The sequence below is a fragment of the Agelaius phoeniceus genome, chromosome 15 (genome assembly GCF_051311805.1).
Source record: "Agelaius phoeniceus isolate bAgePho1 chromosome 15, bAgePho1.hap1, whole genome shotgun sequence".
Taxonomy (NCBI): domain Eukaryota; kingdom Metazoa; phylum Chordata; class Aves; order Passeriformes; family Icteridae; genus Agelaius; species Agelaius phoeniceus.
Window position 1 is genome coordinate 3943355 of NC_135279.1, and position 18990 is coordinate 3962344.

Sequence of the window (18990 nt, forward strand, 5' to 3'; positions counted from 1 at the left end):
TTGTCTGTTACCTTTTGTTTATTCATATTGTTCTGTGCCCAGGGATCTGAGACCCTGCGGAGCTGCCCCCAGTTCTGGGGTCCCAGCACAGGAAGGACGTGGAGCTGCTGGAGTGAGTGCAGAGGAGGCACCAGGATGATCAGAGGGATGGAGCAGCTCTGCTGGGAGGAAAGGCTGCGAGAGTTGGGATTTGTTCCGCTTGGAGAAGGGAAGGTTTCAGGGCCACCTAATTGCAGCCTTCCAGGACCTGAAGGGAGACGACAAGAAAGCTGGAGAGAGACTCTTTATGGTGGCCTGGAGAGATAGGACAAGGGGGATTGGTTTCAAACTGAAAGACAGTGGGTTTAGATTGGATATTAGCAAGAAATTATTTTCTGTGAGGGTAGTGAGGCCCTGGAACAGGTTTTCCAGAGGAGCTGTGTCTGTCCCATCCCTGGGAGTGTCCAGGACCAGATTGGATGGAGCTCTGAGCAGCCTGGTCCGGGGGAAGGTTCTTCCCACATCTGGGGGTTTGGAAGGAAATTATTCTTAAGGTCCCTTCCAAGCCAAACCATTCTGTGATTCTATGACTCAAAACTCTCTTTGCTCCTAAAGCTGACTCTACAGGCACATTTGGTGTCTGTTGACACTTCTTGATTCCTGTTGGGGTTCTTGGGAACTGCCTTCAACTGCAGTGGTTCTGTGCTCAGGCAACAGATGTAGAAGGAAAAAATAGACTTGCCACAAAGTGACCTTTTTCTGCAAAGCGGTTCTGCTTTGCAGAAATAGTTTATAGGGAAGAACATTATCTGTGGTAAAGTGTGGTTTCTTATGTGAAATCACGTGGAGGTGACAGAGACTGGTTCAGCTTGGTGTCAGTAGAGGTGGTGTTAAATTTGAGGAAGGAAGTGAAGGTTGCAGTCCTCCAGTACCTTATGTCTTGCAGTATTGAGAGGTTAGATATTTTTTCCTGTTTAACTTGGTAATAAGTAGGGAAGGGAACAAAAGAGCAGAGGTAAACAGCAATACAGGGAGTAGAAGTTTCTTGCTGCAACTTGCAAGAGCCATTCCTGCTCTAAGGGAATCTCAGCAGAGAAAGGCAGTATAAGCAAAAACTGTGTAGAAGCCTGATCTCTTTCCTGAGAGGACATTAATTTATTGTATTTCCTGCCTGGATATGTACTTTCAGTTTGTTCTGTATTGAAGTTTTAGTATAAAAACACCACTTTTGTTTCTAGAAGAGTGGTACAAATGAGAAACCATTGTAAGGACTGTTCTTGTCAAGTTTAGTTTCTGACTGCACCTAAATCCACATAAAACCAGTCACTCTGCTTGTATCCCAGTCACCAAGGGCTTGCTTTTTGCTTGAATGACACACAGTTGTCCTCTGCACAGAGGCAGCATGTTACAATAGTGCTGGAAAGCTTCCAAAACTGAAATTGGTAATTAAAGTCACACCCTGTCATGAAAATATGCACCCTCCAGGCCTGCTTAAAATTCAGGCTGCAAAGATGACATCCAGTGTGATCATCTCTGTATTTGCAATTCTGTTAAAAATATATTTTGTTCTTTTCTGGTTGGCCTTTAGGAAGCTCTCTTGAAAAGGACACAGTAGGATTTTGGGTTTGGTTTTGTTTTTTGTTTGAGGAGGTATATGAAAAAGTACAAGAATGCATATTTAATTTCTGGTCTGATGCTGGTGTTTTGGGATCCTCAAAAGATGCTCTGATCCTGACAAGATTCACGTGGTGCAGATAAATACATCATTTTATTTATCTGTGAAACACATGGTGGTGCTCAATCCTAATGTTACTAAATGCAAAGTGGTAATTTGACTAAAACCGTGTAATTAAAATTCAAAGTCCAAACAGCACAATCTTCATACTGAGGAAGGTGTTTCATGGTTGGGGCTCTCTGGGTTTGCACTGTGGTAAATTAGCAGGGCAAGGAGGAAAGAAGAGCAGTGGGAAAATTTGAAAGCAAATGCACGTTCCCTTTCACCTTGATGTGCACTGCTACATCCTGGGATGCTCCAGGGTGAAATAAAAGAAGTGGCTGCATGTCAGATTGATGCCTGCTGGCTCCCTTCCCGTGCCTCCTGTTCACATCACGCATTTCTGATCCTTTTGTGCAATATGCTCCTCTGCATAAGTACTGAAGCCCAGGAGCTCACGCCTAAATTGCTGTTCATGCTGCATATAAGAGAGCAAAATTCTCACTAGCAGCTCTGGGAGATGTTGGGTAAGAGTCCTTTGAAATAAATTGTCATTCAAAGCTGAAAACTCTGGAAACCTCAAAAGGTTGCTTTGAGAATTAAGAGATTAGATCACATCTCTGTGATAAGAAGGTGTTGGAAAGCAAAAGGTGATGACATTGCAGGGCTGAGAGGTGCTAAATATTTGTTTATTCAGTGACTTTAATGGGGGTGAGTCAGTGCAGATGTTAATGTGCTGCAGCCTATGAAGGGGCCAACAGCACAGATTTCAAGATCTTAAAAGTTTTGTTTTCTTTTATTTTCCAAATTTCTTTTTGGTTCAGAAAACTCACTTACATATGCACCAGCCTTTATACCCCACTTCTAAACTGAACCCATGTTTGGAAAAAATCTAGAGCAGAGCCCAAATTCTCCACTAAGAATAGAATAATCCTTAAAATACATTTTGGTACCAGTGTATTTTATTCTTAGTCTGTTTTATGCTTTTTGCTTTTCCCCTAATGCCTCTTTTTATGATATCCTATGATACTTTATTGCTTTTTCCCAGTGCCCTTTCTCTGGTTTATAATTTGTTCTCAGCAGGTGGTAAAGGCAGTGATGTCTGAGAATGTCAAACTCTGCAAGTCCAATACCAGCCAAGTGTTTGCAGCCTCCTGCCCTGCTGCTCACAGTGCCTGCAGCAGAGCAGGCAGTGGGGTGTGCTGGGCACTGCCATCCCTGTGCCCCAGAAATGCAGCATTTGAGGGCTCCCTGTGATTCTGAGTCACTGCCACTCTGGGCACAGCTCTGAGCGCCACATTCCCAGAGTTCAGCGATGCTGGCAGCTCGCTTGGAGACTTGGAAATGTCTCCAGTTTGAAGTGAAGCACATTTTCAGGTTATTAGTTATACAGTCTCTGTCTCAGCTGCTTTATCAGTAAAGGGGAAGTTAGAATATTATTTATGTAGTTTCCTTACAGGAGGTTTTTCAGGATTATTTAGTGAATGCTGGCACTGCAAGATGATATAAATACCAGAGGCTTGTTCCCTTGTACCATATGATTTTCCACCTCCTGAATGCAACTGTTATTCTTCTGCCACTATTCAGCCCAATGATTTTTATTTTATTTACTTCGATTCTTTGTATTCTAGATTATGCCCCACTGGCAAGGGATCTTGGGAAAGAACTGTGATGCTTTTGTTCACTGGACAAAACCTGATTCATCCTTTTCCTTACATCACCACACAGCTCTCCAGCTTCCCAACACAGAGATTGCTCTGGCTTTCCTTTAGGTATGTTGAAAATCACAGCAGCTGTTGATGTGTTTGGAGTCAGCACTGTCCAGCGTTATGAGAGGGGTAAAGATACATTTAATCAAAGGAGAGATTTAATTATCAGTGATACTGCAGGAATGGCTTTCTGAAAAGTGTAAAAACAAATAGGAAATTGAGAAAACAGCTGAATTCTGCTCTGAAAAGCAGCAGCAACGAGAGGAAAAATTAGGAGATGATGAGAAGCTAAGTGATGGCGAGAAATTTAGGAAATAGGGTCACAGATAGTGAAAACCAGGAATTTTTGAGATGGGATTCTAGAGTGAGAGTAGTTAAATCAGAGATAGATGCACTGACTCTGTTGCCATTGCCCAGTAATCTCCCAAGTTCTCTTTCTGGGCATGGGTTTCTGCAGGAATGAAACTTTTAATTAAACATATTTGTTCCTTTGTTTAGTGAATGGGATAAAATTGCAAGAAGGGAATGAGCACAAAGGCTTTGGGGACTGGCTGCCACCAGTATTATACATAAGGTACCAAATTAGCTTTCACAGGCAATCTTAATTTTTGCATTGGTTTACTTTTTGTCCAATAACCTACTCATTAGGACATTCCTTTGCTTTTGCATATGTATGTATGAATATTTTTTGAATCAATGGTTTATAAAAAGCTTCAAATGAAACTGCCTATGTTATTGTCCACCTTATGCATGCAGTGACCTTCCACATCAGCATATTTTGCTGCTCTTTGAGAATTCTTATGAGGGATTTTCTTTGTAAGCAGTTTGGGGTGCTGGCATGTGTCCATCTGCATGGACAAATTAAGCTTCCACATTTTCTGAACTCTGAGAAAGTCTTTTCAAAGTTTTAATGAGATGTCACCATAGCGGTGCCCTTCAGTCCTCAGTTGCTGATCACTGAAATTCTGGAATCCAAAGGCCTTTGTTGATAATGAGAGATGAATAATCATTGAGTTCAGAATTCTCAGCCACCCAGTGTTAGATGCAGGAGAAGCTTTCAAAATTCTGGAGAAATGAGGCAGAAAGTTGAGGTGCTTTTAAAAAGCCATGCCTGACAAGACAGTAGTAATGCCCACCTACCTGATCTGCTCATTAGAAAACCTTTGCTCTTGTGAAGTAACACATTTCCAGAATATGCTGAGAGAGGACAGAATGAAATAAATGTGGGGTTCATCTCCTATTGTTTGCTTGCAAACTGAAGCGGGAACTCTACAATGCTTTCATTATATAATTACTGCTAAAATAATAATAATAGATATTTCCACTCCAACTCCTATAAATTCCTGTTGTTTTCTGCAGCTGCCTCTCTCTGCTGCTTACTGTCCTCTCTCCCAAGCAGCACTGCAGAGGTAGGACTTAGAGATCACCCCAACCTCAGTCAGCACTGAACCAAGCCCACAAAGAATAGACAAGAAGTGACTCATGATTTTTTTTTTCCATGTATGGCAGGAGTAGACAAGCAGCCCCTAGAAATGGAGCTGAAATTCTTATGCCTTATATGACAGCTGGTTTATATTCCCTGTGATAAGAAGTGGGGTGCTGGCAAGTGTGGAACAGGATGCAGTTGTGAGTGGGCTGAGCCAGAAGAATGGGGTGGCTGGAGACTGGTGAAGCTTTTCCCATGTCCTCTGCAGAAATCCAGGGTTTGGAGCAGTGTTTACCCCAGGTACAAGAAAAGGATTAGGTGACAGTGGCATGATTAATAAACATATGTAAAACATTGGATTAATAAACAGATATGTAAACAAGAGTGCAATCACTGGGGACACTGAGCAGGTCAGAGAAGCCCTGTGCAGGAGGAGCTCAGTGAACCTCCTAAGCCTGACCAGAGCACAGAGTGCTTATGAGTAATAACCACATGTGGGTGTCCTTTGTTTGGCTGGGTCTGCAGCTTTGTTCTTTCTAAATTTAATTTAGGAACCCTTGCAAAAACTGATAGATTCAAGATAAACATTTTGCAATACAAAACCTGCTGGTTTTATTTAAATTGTATTAAAATCTGAAGCTTGTAAAAAATGGTGCTGAGCTGTGCCTTGGTAGCTGCAGAGGTTTGGGAGGCTCCTGTCAGTTGTGCCATTTGATCTCCTGCCTGCTGCATTCTGGAGTGACTGGAGTTAGGAGAAGACTGGCTCAGGGTGAATACCAAATGCACCATCTGAGGATGGATGTGTTCAAACTACCCTTCTCTCCTGGAGTTTAGAAAACCTTCAGGTACTTAGACAAAGTAATTTTGCAAAGCATAATGCAGACAGACACCCAAACCTTTATTTTAATATCTCTGCTTCACAGAGTTAAAGACGCTGTGATGAGGTATTGTTAATACCTATGTCTGTGAATGCTCCAGTTCATTAGAGATGGAAGGAAAAAAGCAGTTATTAAGTTGGCCAGCCCAACCCTTGTGAACTACAGGATTTTCCAGTTCAGTGTATTCCCTCATTCCTCACCACAGCAAAGTGGTTTTTTTTTTTTCATGTTCCAGACAATGTGGCTTTGTATTTTTTTTTAAACACTAAGGTAAAAAGCATTACTCCTTTTCTGTCATAATTTTTTCCGTAGCATTTAAGAATGTGTTCTAGGGCTTGGCCATGCAACCCTGACAGGATGAGTAAATATTGGTGAGACTATCTGTGAGCTGAAAAGTATGAAACTATAGCGTGCTGGGCTGGGCTATGAGGGAGCAGCCCCTGGGTCGGGTCTCCAGCTGAAAAATGACAGTGCAATAATACAGCAAATCTGGTGCTTTTCTGGTCGGACTCGCAGCGAAGGTGACTGGAGGCTCTGCAGTACAACACTGGAAAAACCAGAGTCAGCCTTAGTATTTGAAAGTAATACAGCACTTTGTGTTCCACAAGGCCAGTAAGGAGTATTATTAAAATAGCAGGGCTGCCTTTTAAACATCTGCTCAGACACCACCTGAAATTTTGCTGACCGACTTTTCTGAGTCATCTCCCAGACTCGCAGCTGCCCTGGCGAGTCCGCACGTCCCGAGAGGACCCAAACCCCTGCGCTCCCATCAGAATTTAAACCCCAGTCTCTGCCTTTCAGGGGTGTGGGCGGGCGAAAGGGTCCCGGCGTTATGGACAGAACCCGTTCAGGGCGGGGAGCGCTCTTCATCCCAAATCCCGGCTCTTTTCCCCCAAAACGCGGCTCTGCTCCCTCCGCCCCCGCTCCGAACCTGCCCGGGAGGAGCGGAGGAGCCGCTCCGCGGGCGGGGCGTGCGCATGCGCGGAGAGGGGCGGCGCGCGCGCGCAGGCAGCGGGGCCATGGCCGCCCGTCCGCGGGGCCGCGGGGAGTCGGCGGCGCCCTGAGGCGGCGCGGCGCGGCCATGGAGCCTCGAGGAGCCGCTCTGCCGCCGGGCACCGAACCGCCGCCGTCGGTGTGAGAAGCGCGGAGCCACCGCCGCGCCACCGGGGAGCAGGAGCGAGAGGAGGAGGAGGAGGAGGAGGAGGCGGCGGCGACCCCGCGGGTTCAGGTGATTCCCGCACGCGCCGCCTCAGGCACGCGCGCGCGCGCCCCCGCGGCGCCCCCCGCCCGCCACTCCCGCGCCCCTCCGCGCCCCCGCCGCTCCCGCGCGCGTCCGCGCCGGTGCTGGGGCTCCCTCCCCGGCCTTCCCTGCGCGCAGCCCCCCTCCCGCTCCTCCCCGCCCTCCGCCCCCCTTCCCCTCCCCGCTCCCCTCCTCCGCCGGCGCCGGGAGCCGCCGGGGTTACTGGAGTTCAGCGGGGCCGGGCAGGATGCGCGGGGCTGCCCGCGGCGCCGGCGGTGAGCGCGGGAGTTGCGCCGGGCGGGGAATAAGTGTCCTGTCGGGGAGTGGGGTAAGGGTAAGGGGGCCGCGGTTCGCATCCCCGTGCTGGAGCCGGGGATGAGCTGCGGGCTCCCGCAGCCCTGACACAGCTTGGCCGGAGCGCTGCGGAGCTGCCTGCCCTGCCTGGGGTCGGGCTGTGCCCTGGCTGGGGTCGGGCCGTGCCCGCCGGTGCCCGCAGCCGGCTGAGCATCCCCCGGCCCGGCTGGGACACGGAGCGGAGCCGGGCACCTCTCCTGGAGACGGGCCCTGGAGCATATGGTCATGCTTATGTAAGGAGCAGCCTGCCCGTGGCGTGGAGAACAGGGCTCTTTGCATCTTCCCTACTTATGTCAGTCGGTTTTATGAGACCTTCTGTAGCCTTATAAAATAAGGTTTGTGATGAGAATTTTCATTTTTCTTCTGTGCTCGGGAGTAGTTTTGTGTACCAAGTATACTTGTGACAGATGGAGCTCTTAGAGGGATTCTTACCTTCTGGTTGTGCTGCCTTTTTGGGGGTGTGTGTGTGGGACCTGGTGCATAAAATAATGCGATTGGGGGAATAAAGTGGAAAAAAATGTAAAATTTTTTTTTGTGTGTAATGCTGCAAGCATCAGCGAATGAAGGAGAATGTTAGAAGCTATGGGCGAAATATACCAAAGAAAAGTGAGATTAGTGTAATATGTTTGACTCATAAATATTAGCCATTTGTGATCTCATTCAGAATACTTTTCTTTTGAAATCTGTAGGTGTTGCGGTATTAATTTCTTATACAGTTTTTAGTACAGGAGTTTCTGTTAACTTGTGTTTCAGACTTGGATACTTTCACATATATTTCAGTTAGGGTTCGTCTGAGCTTGTAATGTGTCTGTAGAGATAAAACTGGAGAGGAGAAGAAGGAAATAATTCTTTTGATCATTCTTGTAGCGCTAATGAAGATAGATTTAAAAATGGAAAAAAGTACTTTGGTTAGGTGGGCGCTCTAAGTTATTGCACCCCATGACTTCAGTTTTTCTGTAACCTTGGCTTTTTTTTGTTGGTTATCTTAGATAGGTGGGGGCCTGTGCGTGCGAAACTGTATCTTTTTTGTTTCTAGTTAGCTTTAATAACTGGTAATCAGCTCTGGTTTTCGAGTCATAATATCACTAAAGTATTTAATTAATTGCTGAACTCATTAGCATTAGGAAATGGTTGTCTTTGCGACCACCATTACACAGAAGGTTCATCAGCAATCTTACAGAGCAATATAAAATGCTGCTCCTCCAGAGCAAGGATTCGCTTTGTTTACATCAGCCTTGAGGAGCTACTGATGTTTAGATCCACTTGATTCTGACAGAGACATGAACTGAGCAAGTTCGTTGGAAGAATTGCTGGGGAATTCCTTCCTTTGGGAGAGAGGATGGGCAGAGATCGGTATCTCGGTCCAGTTCCGCAGCTGCAGAGGCAGAAAGGAGCATCATGCCCGTGAGCTCTGAGCGATGGGTGTGTCTTGGAAAACTCTGTGAGCCTGCTTGGTGTTTGGTGTTGGGCTCGCACAAACCTTCTCCGAGCTGTTTGCTAAACTTGGGCCGGTTTCCTCCTCTTCAAACGGTGCAGATGGCTCCTCTTCCCCTCCTCGGGAGCCCATGTGGTGATTTACTCTTCCGAATCCATTTTTAGCTCCAAATACACCTGGCAGTGTTTGCTGTGGTTAGAGTGGACAGTTCACCATCACTTTGCTTTTTAAGTGTGTATTCAAGTCCAGTCCTTCATTGTGATTCAGGCATCTGTACCTGTTTCCCTGCCCTTCCAGCATCTCTCGTTTCAGAGGCCCTGCTGCTCTGTAATTAGTAGCATTCTTGGGAGGAGCACTCAGAAGTGGCCACTTCATCTTGAGGAGCTTTTCTGGAAGAATTCTTTGGTTGCGTATCTTGAGTTCGAGCATGTTTTAAAGGGAACTTTTCTGGGTATTTCCACTGTGTGTTTGATATTTCTGTCAGGCGAGTCTGGTGCTGCAGGAAGCTGAGCTGCCTATTTCACAGGCCTCGAAGCTTTATTTACATGATTCCGAAAACAGATAAGGCAGCAGCAGCAATGGAAACTTTATCAGTGCTGACCTAGAGAAATCTTGAAAGTCTTATTTTCTATTTTAACTTCTTACCAGTCTGGTAGCTAGTTATTGTCATTGCAGGTTCTAAACATAGGCTGTGTCTGAAATGGCTAAAAACTGCCTGAGCAACTGTGGAGGATGAAATAGATTTCATCCCGTCGTGTGGCTTCATCCTGGTAACACATTTGGGTTGCAGGGTTTTTTGTGAGCTTTGCCTGTGGCTGGTGATCCTGGGATCCAGCTCTCTGGGGTGGGATGTCACTGCATCATCTCGGGCTCTCATTAATGCTCCGTGTGCAGCTCCTCTGGGTATTCTCTCCTCTGCAGAGGCGCTTTGGGATTGCTGCCCAGATTTTCTCAGAATGTGCTGATACAAATGTGGTTAGGCAGGCTTGTAGGTGTGGGCTTGCAAACATGGGCTGTGATGGCAAAAAAACTGCTGAATAACTGGTTAATAAACCAAACCTTGAACTGGTGAGAGGCCGGGGAGCCAGAAAGGACCTTGGAGCAGTTTGGTTTGTTGAGTCAACCTAGACTTTCTTCTGAAGATTTTAATTAAAGATATTATTAATTATATTTTAATTTTAATGAATTAGCTGGCTGTCTTTCAGGTGCCCAGCTAAGCTGTGATCTCAAAACCATGCAACCCCTCTTAGTGTGAGTGGATTTGAACTGATCATGTGCAGGCAGGGTGTGGATCCCATAGGAATGCACAGAAGGAAGGATTTTGCTGCATACCTGGTGGATTTGTTAACCTTTGTTAACACATGTTAGTCCCCGAGTTCAGTTCCTTTGTCTTACCTGCTCATTATGAAAAATAAAAGCCACAGGATGTTTTACAGGCTACCAATAAATAATATAATGCACTTGCTGTATAATTGAGAGTGGGCTGAAACTGTTAATAGTGTATAAATATAGTTGAGAAATAAATCCTTAAGGAAAACTTTATCTTCACAGCTGTGTGATATGTATCTTCATTTCCTGGATTGGTTTTCTTTCCCCTCATATAAAATTTGCTCAAATTAATGAAAGTTGGAAATGTAGATTATTTTTTTATTCTTTGCAATTAACCTTCCGTAGTTGCTTTTGTCCATTTTTAATATGAATTTAAAAATGTGAATTCATGTTCACTGAAGTCCCTGTGAACAGAGAAGAGTTTGACCTAATTTATTTTGCAGTAACATTTGCTTTTGCAGAACACGTGCTGTATTTGTTTGGAATGGTTAACCTTAGCTGTGCTACAGTTCACAGCTGAATGAGTCTTGGATGAGTAGGAATGTAGGAATTACTGTGTTTCCTAGGTAGAAATACCAGTTCTTCAGGCACACCACTGCAGCAGTTGTATAGCAATCCATATTGTTAGAGCAGAAGGGAAGAAAAGGGAAAAAATGAGAAAGAAAATAAGGAGAAAGAAAATTTTGTTTGTTCTTGTTAACTGCTTACACAGCAAGATCCAGATGTCTGTTTGCTGACTGACTCTCTAAACCTTTAAATGGAAGGCTGAATACTCTCTGGTTATTATTTGAAATTCCTGAACACCTCCAGTGATCTAGGGTGAGCATTACTGGGAGCAGTGCCTGGGTGCCAGTGCTGCTGTTGCTGTGCACGTCCGCAGTGTTCCAGGGCTTTGTTCCTGCTCCCGGGATCTCGCTGGATCCGTCCTTCTCAGCAGAAATCTGATTGCTGTCCTTGTCAGCCAGTTTCAATTGTATGGGAGCAAGGCAGTCTTTGCCTTTCCTTGGCACTGTCTGTGAGGGAGAGAGCCCTTTTGATGGATTGGTGACTCACCTACTCCGAGTTCTAGGTTTGTTTTTGTTTTTCTACAGAATCACACAGGGAGATTCTTTTCTAAGTGCATATTTGATAAACCTTTTAGTCCTGTTCTTTCCCTTTGCTTCCCTTTGTTCTCTCCCTCCCAGACTGATGATAGAAGGATCTAAGTCTTTGAAGAATGGGATTCTTCTGAAATTCAAATTCTTTTTGCTTCTCAGACCAGGACAGGTGTAAAGAAGGGAGTGAGTGGGTAGAACCCAGCTGATGGGTCTAATTTTAGTTGTTGGACTGTGACACTGAACTTTTCTACAGCTACAGACTGGAGTTGTATGTTTTATATTTTGTTTGGGTTCATTTTTAAAATATTTTTTCCTTTTTCAAAGCCTGTCTAGCCAAGTTTACCTCAAAGGAAAACAAAAGGTTTTCCTGGTGATATTTTTAGTTTCAGAACCTATTACTGAAAAATAATCTAACTAAACTACAGACCAGAATCCGCTTGTAACGGATGTATCCAGAGTAACTAGAGTTTCATGGATGTGAGAAACAGAAGTTGAAATTCTCTCTTTTGGATTTTAGTCAATCTTGCCAAGTATTTTAGATTGTGATGCTGTAGCAGAATGAGCATCTTGTTCACAGATGTGAGGCTGAATGTTGCAGGATCAAGTCTGGTTTTGAGGTTCTGATTTGACTGGAATTACTTTCTGTGGTGATTTTTGGTGGCAATAGGCTTGGAATAACTTACATTTGCAGGTATTCCAGTTTCTTTCTGTAACTATTAAGTACCTTGATGATTAATGCTTTCCTAAATGTACAAACTTTTCTCTGTTAATGTAATTTTGTACCTGTTTGGATAAATGAGTGTGGATTTTTGCTGCCCCTTGTGCTGCTTTACCAGGGCATATTTTCTGCCAGTGATGTGATGGATTTATATTTATGTTGATGCAGAAGCAACAGTTACACTGGTTTAAGTGGCAGAATTCACAGCTTCAGCTGTAATGGCAAAATTTTGTTGTGATAAAACTTCAGAAAAAAAATTCTGTGAAAGGAAAAATGTGTGTTATCTTTGAGAGGGTATGTGCTGTGTGATCACACTCAAGATGGTCTGTTCTGCTGATGGAATGAGCTGGGATGAACTTGAAGGAGTTTTTCCCTTTTTCTTTTAATTGATTTTGGCCAATTCTACTGTTTTCTTTAAGGCTAATCAGGAATATGCTATTGACAAAATGGGTGTGCTGGGGAGGGAGGGATTTTTTGAAATATAATTGTTATTAAACAAAAATGAACACTCCATGTTCCTTGAACAATCAGTTATAAAGGGAATTTTTTAAATGGTTGTTTTGGCCAAATAGCACAGCTTAAGATCTGAAATCTGAAGTTCTTGGTCTTGGATTTTGCTGGAATTGAGTTAATTTTAGTAGCTGGTGTAGTGCTGTGTTTTGGATTTAGTACAAGAATAATGTTGATGGCACACCAATGGTTTAGTTGGTGCCAAGCAGTGCTTGCTCTAAATCAAGGACTTTTCAGTTTCCTGTGCTCTGACAGTGAGCAGGTGCACAAGGAGCTGGGGGAAGTGGGCAAAGGGATATTCCACAGCACAGAACCTCATGCCCAGAGTATGAACAGGGGGGAATTGGCTGGGAGACACCGACTGCTGCTCAGGGACTGGATGGGCATTGGTCAGTGGGTGGTGAGCAACTGCATTGTGGCACTGGTTTCTCTTGGTTTTTTTTTTTTTTTTTTTGGTTTTTTTTTTTTTTTTATTTGTTATTATCTGCCATTCACCACAGTTGCCATCATTATCACTATTCTATCATAATTTTATTTATTAAAGTGTTCTTATTACAACCTAAGGCTTTTGCCCTTTTTTTCACTTCTCCTCTCCATCCCACTGGGAGGGGTGATGGTGATCAAGTGGCTGTGTGATATTAATTCCCAGCAGGAGTTAAACCATGGCAGTCTTCCTGAGATTGTTCCTTTTCTTACTCTAATTTGGAACAGGGAGATGTTTGAAATCATGGGAAAAAATTTTGAAACACAAACAAGTGGCTCCCCAGTCCATGTTTTGGCTTTGCACAACAAGTGACCTATTTTTTTTTTTTTTTTTCCTAACGTCTGAACATCCAGCAACTCCTGTCATCATCATTTATCTAAAGGTTTTAGAGGTTTAATGTTGTGGTTGTTTTTTTGTTTGTTTTTCACCAATCAAAATAATGTATTGTGAGAGCTCTTTACAATATAATGAGCTTAGAGCAATGGACTTTGCTTGTCTCTATTTCGTTCTGTTGGAACTTGGCAGCCATTACAACTGAGCCTTTATTTAACACATCCGCATTTCTAGTGGAGTTAATTTTAAAGGGTTTCTTCTTAGTATTGGGGTTTTTTTGTCACTCAGGGACAGAAGATGCTGTGGAGTTGCAGTGGCTGCTCCTCAGCACTTCCGTTGCGGCATGATGTGGTTTTCAAAGTTTGTGTTGCTTTAGTTTTAGCAGCATTTGAAATGTAATTATTCTTTTAGATAATTTAAATGCTGCCCTATTTCATTTGCTGTGTCTCAAGTATGTGTGCATGAGTTTAAGCGGCAGAATTTTTCAGCTTAATTTGGATGTGCTGATCCTCAAGTTAATTTTCAGTATTAAGTTGTCCATGTAATTCTCTTTTTGGATTAATTAAGGAAAGTGAAAGCACAAGTGAAAGTTACCTTCTTGTCATGCATGTTTGGTTGTTGTAGATGACTGAAAAAGGTTTGACAGTTTTGAGAATGTAATTTGATACCAGGCACTTGTTGTCACTTTACTTGTGGATATTTTTATGGCAGAATGAAAACCTGTCAGTCCCTGCTCATCCCTCCCCTCATCCTGATCTACTTGGAAAAGGAACCTAGTAAAAAATGGGGAGGCATTTCTAAGTTCTGAGTTTTGATTAAATTTATGAACTTAACAAACCCACAGATTTTTGAGAATTCTGAGACATTTAAAATATTTTGATATGAATTATTTAAGCTTGTAATTTTTGTATCTCTGTGTATATAACCTGTGTAACTCCCAACTTCTGTTTGTACAATACCATCCCTTTAAACTCAGTCTTTTATTCACACAAAATCTTGAATGCTCTGATTCTGTAGTAGCTGCTTGGGTGGTAGTTTTGTAAATAATCTAAATATTTGTAATCTTCTGGCTGACCTTTTAATGTGTGTAGGGCAGCTGTGTGAAATGCTGGTGTTGTGTGGGGTGCCCGCTGTGGTTGGAAGGCACTTCCTGCACGAGGGGAAGGATGTGCTCCCCTTGGGGTTTGTAGAGCTGGTGCAAGAGCTCTGTAAAAAGTGCCAGCATTTACATAACTTGAAAAATCAGACTGTGGGCTAGAGAATGGCAGGCAGCAGCCCTGCAACCTGTGGTTTATTGAGCCACATCTCAGTTTTGATCTGTCCTGACTTCTTGAGCTGAGTTAATTTTATGTCATCATGGCTTGAGAGGTGTGACATCAACAGTTTGCAGTGGCATCTAGGCCATGGCAACACAAATAAAACCTCACATGAGGCTTGTGTGTAAGTGAGAGGTCTTGGGTTTTTTTAGTTATTTGGGCTGTGGTTTTTTTCTTAATGTATATTTGCATGGTTTCACTTCATGCTGGACTTCCGTGCTGGCTTGAGGTAAAGAACTTGCACAGCTGCAAAAGCTTTTATAATTTACACAAGGACAATATGAATAAAGTCCTGTAAAACTTTATTTAAAAGTTCAAGTGCAGGTTTTCCATATCTTTGCTCAGGCTGCAGTTCTTTCCAATTGTCCCCCTAATAATTGGTATTGGGAGTCCTTTCTTAAGTCTGACCTCATGGGGGGCTGATTGTGCTGCTGGTGATTTTACTTTGAGTGGCTTCTTGTGGATAAAAACTTGCTGGATCATCCCCATCCTCAACTGCACTTCTCTAATGCAGCCTGCAGTGAATCATGTTCAAGGGATGGGCAGGTGGTGAATGGTAAAACCAGCACATTTCACTTAGGAACAACTGTCAGTCTTTGCTGACAGGATGTCAAACTGATCCTTTTATTCTTTCAAATTATTTTGTTGGTGACTTTTGAGATGCTGTTGTGGACCAGCTGTTTAAAAACCTAAAATGCCGTTTTTTGTTGTGCATCATCCATCTTACCTGATGGCAAACTCCAAATTTAAATTACCTTCTAGCATTCAGGAGTGAGGATATGGTCATTTGTTTGTATGATTCTTTGTGAGTTACATAGAAATGAATAGAATTAGTTGCATTATTGGTCCCAATCTTCAAAACACACAGCCCTCAAATTATATAAGTAGATAAATTTGTAGAAGTTAATGAAGGCTGCAAATGATTTTTTTAAAGCTTTTTGGTATTTGAAAATTATTTATTGCAATTTGCATTGAGGAAGTGAATCCAAAATATTTACAGACCTGCCTTAATTGGTGATTATTTAATTTGAGAGACACAGAAATAGTGCTAAGCTAGATGGATGTAGTGTCTGAATTTTGTTGGTGTTTGGTTTCTAAAGCATAGAGTCCTGCATTCTGATGCTGTTCATGTAAATGTTTATGTAGCACCTACCACACTGGGGCATTTCACTGAGATCTCAGCTGCTCAATGAGTGTAAACAAGAACGGTGCACACCCCCTTAGACCATTTTCATGTCATTAACTTGCCCTCCCCCCATTTTACAGTGTCACCATGGAAAAAACTGCTAGCAAATTGACCTTTATATAGCCAAAATAGAAGCTGTCCTGTCTGGATTTGAGTTTAACTCAGTTGATTCATTCAGCCGTTTGTGGCCACACAGGAAGCCCCATTCATGGGATCACAAAGCCTAATGGCTGTTTGTACAGTGGGATTGATCTGATTACTCTTCTCTCTCTTGTGCTATTTACAGTCTGCTGCCAATTCACAGAAAGGGAAGAGAATGGCTGCAAAGGAGAAGTTGGAGGCAGTATTAAACGTGGCCCTAAGGGTCCCCAGCATCATGCTGTTGGATGTCTTGTACAGATGGGATGTCAGCTCATTCTTCCAGCAGATCCAAAGAAGTAGCCTGCACAACAACCCTCTCTTCCAGTACAAGTACTTGGCCCTTAATATGCATTATGTGGGTAAGTATAGATCTATTCAAGAGAAAATAGTACTCTACTAAACACCTTTTGACTTGCTACAAGAATTTTAAGAATTTAGTAACAGCAGGTTAATATATTGATTACAGAGAATAACATGACAATGCATTCATTACATTCTGCCTAAGGGACAGTTTATGTTAGCAGCAAAGAAATCCTGCCCAGGGTTTTTACTGATTGTTGTTATTAAGCTTTTACAAGTAAACCTGGTGTTTGGAAACACAATTGATGTCCTGAAAGAAGAGCACAGGGACTTTGGCAGGTGTCTGACTGAAATGCTGTGCAGACAAGAAGTATAAAAACATTAAAGAAGAGGCTAGAGAAAAGGTGGCCTGGTTTGGACTGACCACAGCACTAGAAATTTAGTTTTCTCTGCTGCACCATTTTGGCTCTTCAGTTTACACCCTTTGAACCATCTCTGTGCTGTGAGTGGATTTGAGCAGGTAACCAGCCCTTGTGTTGCAGATAAATGGACAAAATTACTACCTCAGCTCAGGCAGCTGAGGTGTGAACCTTGGCCTGCAAGTCTAGCTCTGGAATGCCAGATGTCTGTTTTTGGGAGATGAAAGGATTGGGGTTCTGGGACCTGCTCTCCAGGTGAGAGTGTGATTCATCTGCACATGGGGTAAATTAGGGATTGGATTTGGGCAGTTGAGGTTGATCTCTGGCAAGCATCTGCCTGAGCACTGCCTGGCTTGGAGAGAAAGGGCTAGCATATAATTTAACCACTCTGCAGAGTTTCTTCCTTGTGGATGGTTTTGGAAGATAAAGATGCACTGCAGTCAGCTAAAGGAAACAGACTTTACTTAAGCAGTTAGGAAACTGTGGGCTTTTGAAGGAGCATGTCCTGACTTTAATCCTGACTGTGTAAGTGTTGGCATGAGGCTTCCCTTTTTTTGTAATGCCTGTTGTCTGGAAATCATTTACTGCACTAAAAGTGTGTGCAGCTTTCTTTGTTATGGCTCCCCTGTCCTGGTGCTGGGCTGACAATGTACTTGCAGTACAAAACATTGGTGTCACAGTTGCCTTTTCCTCTGCCTGTGGGAGAGGACAGCTCTGTTTGCAGCTGGTGAATGTGACACAGGACTGTTTGGCCTGTACCTACAGCTGGCTTTCTCCTGCATTTGTGTGCACACACAAAGCTTTTAGGGATCACTTTATCAGATCAGGTTCTAATGCAGAATTAAAAGCTTTGCAGTAGATTTTCAAGATGGCAGTGGTAATTTCCAGCTATGACAAAGCCCCTTTTAACAGGCATTTAATGATCATTTCCTTGTTAAAGTATGTTGAGATACCCCAATAAAAAACACTACAGAGGGGGTGGGTATTGTTACCAAAGAATTTCCCATCTGGTTGCTATTTTTGTACTAAATCAGTGAAATCTGACTTTTTGCTCCTTGTACAAGGGGTACTTTTGTCCTGGTGAACAATCACTCAGCAGTTCTTTCTTGCTTTTATGACATTGAGTGTATGCACTTCTATTTCTCCAACTGGTGGTTGCTGAGCAAGAAGAGCTTCTAAATTGTCAAACAAGGTGCTTGTTTTAAAAGATTTTCAGACAATTTTTAATGACAAAACTTTTAACATAAAGTTGCTGTGTTTCATTTCCTTGGTTGTTGGGGATTTAAGCTGAGTCAGGGTAAAGCTGGGCTAAATCAATTTACATGGCTCCATGACATTTTATATAGATTTAGTTGCACTGCTTTAGAGTATAACATTAATTAAGATGATGTATCAAAATATATAAATTGGATTTGTAGGGAAAACAAAGTACTTTTCCACCAGTTTGGAGAATTGAGCTTCTTTGAAGATACATTTGAGGAAATTAACTGCCAGCATATAATTTAAGCAACAATTCACCGTGGATGTGTTTCAACATACTAATCTGCTTTATTTAGGAAAAAGAAAAATCCTCTGTTCATATTTGCAGTTAGGAAACACTATCAGCAAATGCAGTGACAGCTTTGCAATATCAAACAATCACTGAATTTCTTCTACAAGCCAGTATCTTGTAGTGCTATATATAGTGCTATATAAGTGCTTCCAGCAGCTGAGGAAATTGGGTGCATCTATCTCAGGCAGATGCTCAAGGAACAATTTGATTAGAGAGCCCTAAAAATTAATAAACTCTACCAATCTTTATATAGTGAACCTTTTCCTGGAACTAAGGAGACAGAATTGGAAATTTGTTCAGAACTGGGGGTTACCAGGAGTGTCTTTTCTATTTAAATGTAACAAGTGAAATGATGTGTGTTCTTGTGTGATTCCCATTCCAGTTAGCAGTACTGTGAGTATAATAAAAGCTTCTAAAATGTACTTTGTTCTTTTAAACAACTTTTCCTTTTCATATCTTTCCATGAAACAGCCCTTATCTGCTTGAGCAAAGGAAAATACTCGGTCCTGATAACCACTCAACCACAAGTTCACCTGCATGAAATTTAACTAAATATGCACAGAGCAGTGCAAACAGCAGAGATAAATTTCTGGCTAGAATTGGTGAAACCTCTGTGCAGGGTAGATTAGCACTTACTGCCAGACTTCTCCATTTTCTTCTGGACTGTAGAGCAACTGTGAGAAAACAGACACTTCTTTTTGTATTCTTTTGGTGGAGAAGGTGGAAAAAAGTTGAAACCACGTAATTTCCTCCTGTGAAGAAGAGCAAAGCAATGCTGTTTGAGCCAAGTGGTAAATACTCTGAGCTAGATGGAAAGAGTCATGAGCTTAACCTATAATCAGAGTCAGGCTTGGAATTTAAGTCACTGTC

The 18990-nt window shown here is 42.8% G+C and overlaps 1 protein-coding gene across 3 annotated transcripts in view; it reads left to right on the forward strand.

Annotated features, from left to right (window-relative positions):
* Positions 1-6679: 6679 nt before the first annotated feature.
* Positions 6680-18990, forward strand: part of RNF145 (ring finger protein 145) — a 44744-nt gene continuing 32433 nt past the window's right edge. Inside the window, exons 1-2 of one of the 3 annotated variants that reach the window (XM_054642937.2) lie at positions 6680-6934; positions 15995-16208. In XM_054642937.2, the coding sequence (XP_054498912.2) occupies positions 16025-16208 (184 nt within the window). In that variant the 5' untranslated portion in view covers positions 6680-6934; positions 15995-16024. Of the gene's footprint in view, positions 6935-7082; positions 7222-7313; positions 7636-15994; positions 16209-18990 lie in introns of those variants that run through there. The other 2 variants (XM_054642938.2, XM_054642939.2) reach the window with 2 other exon arrangements.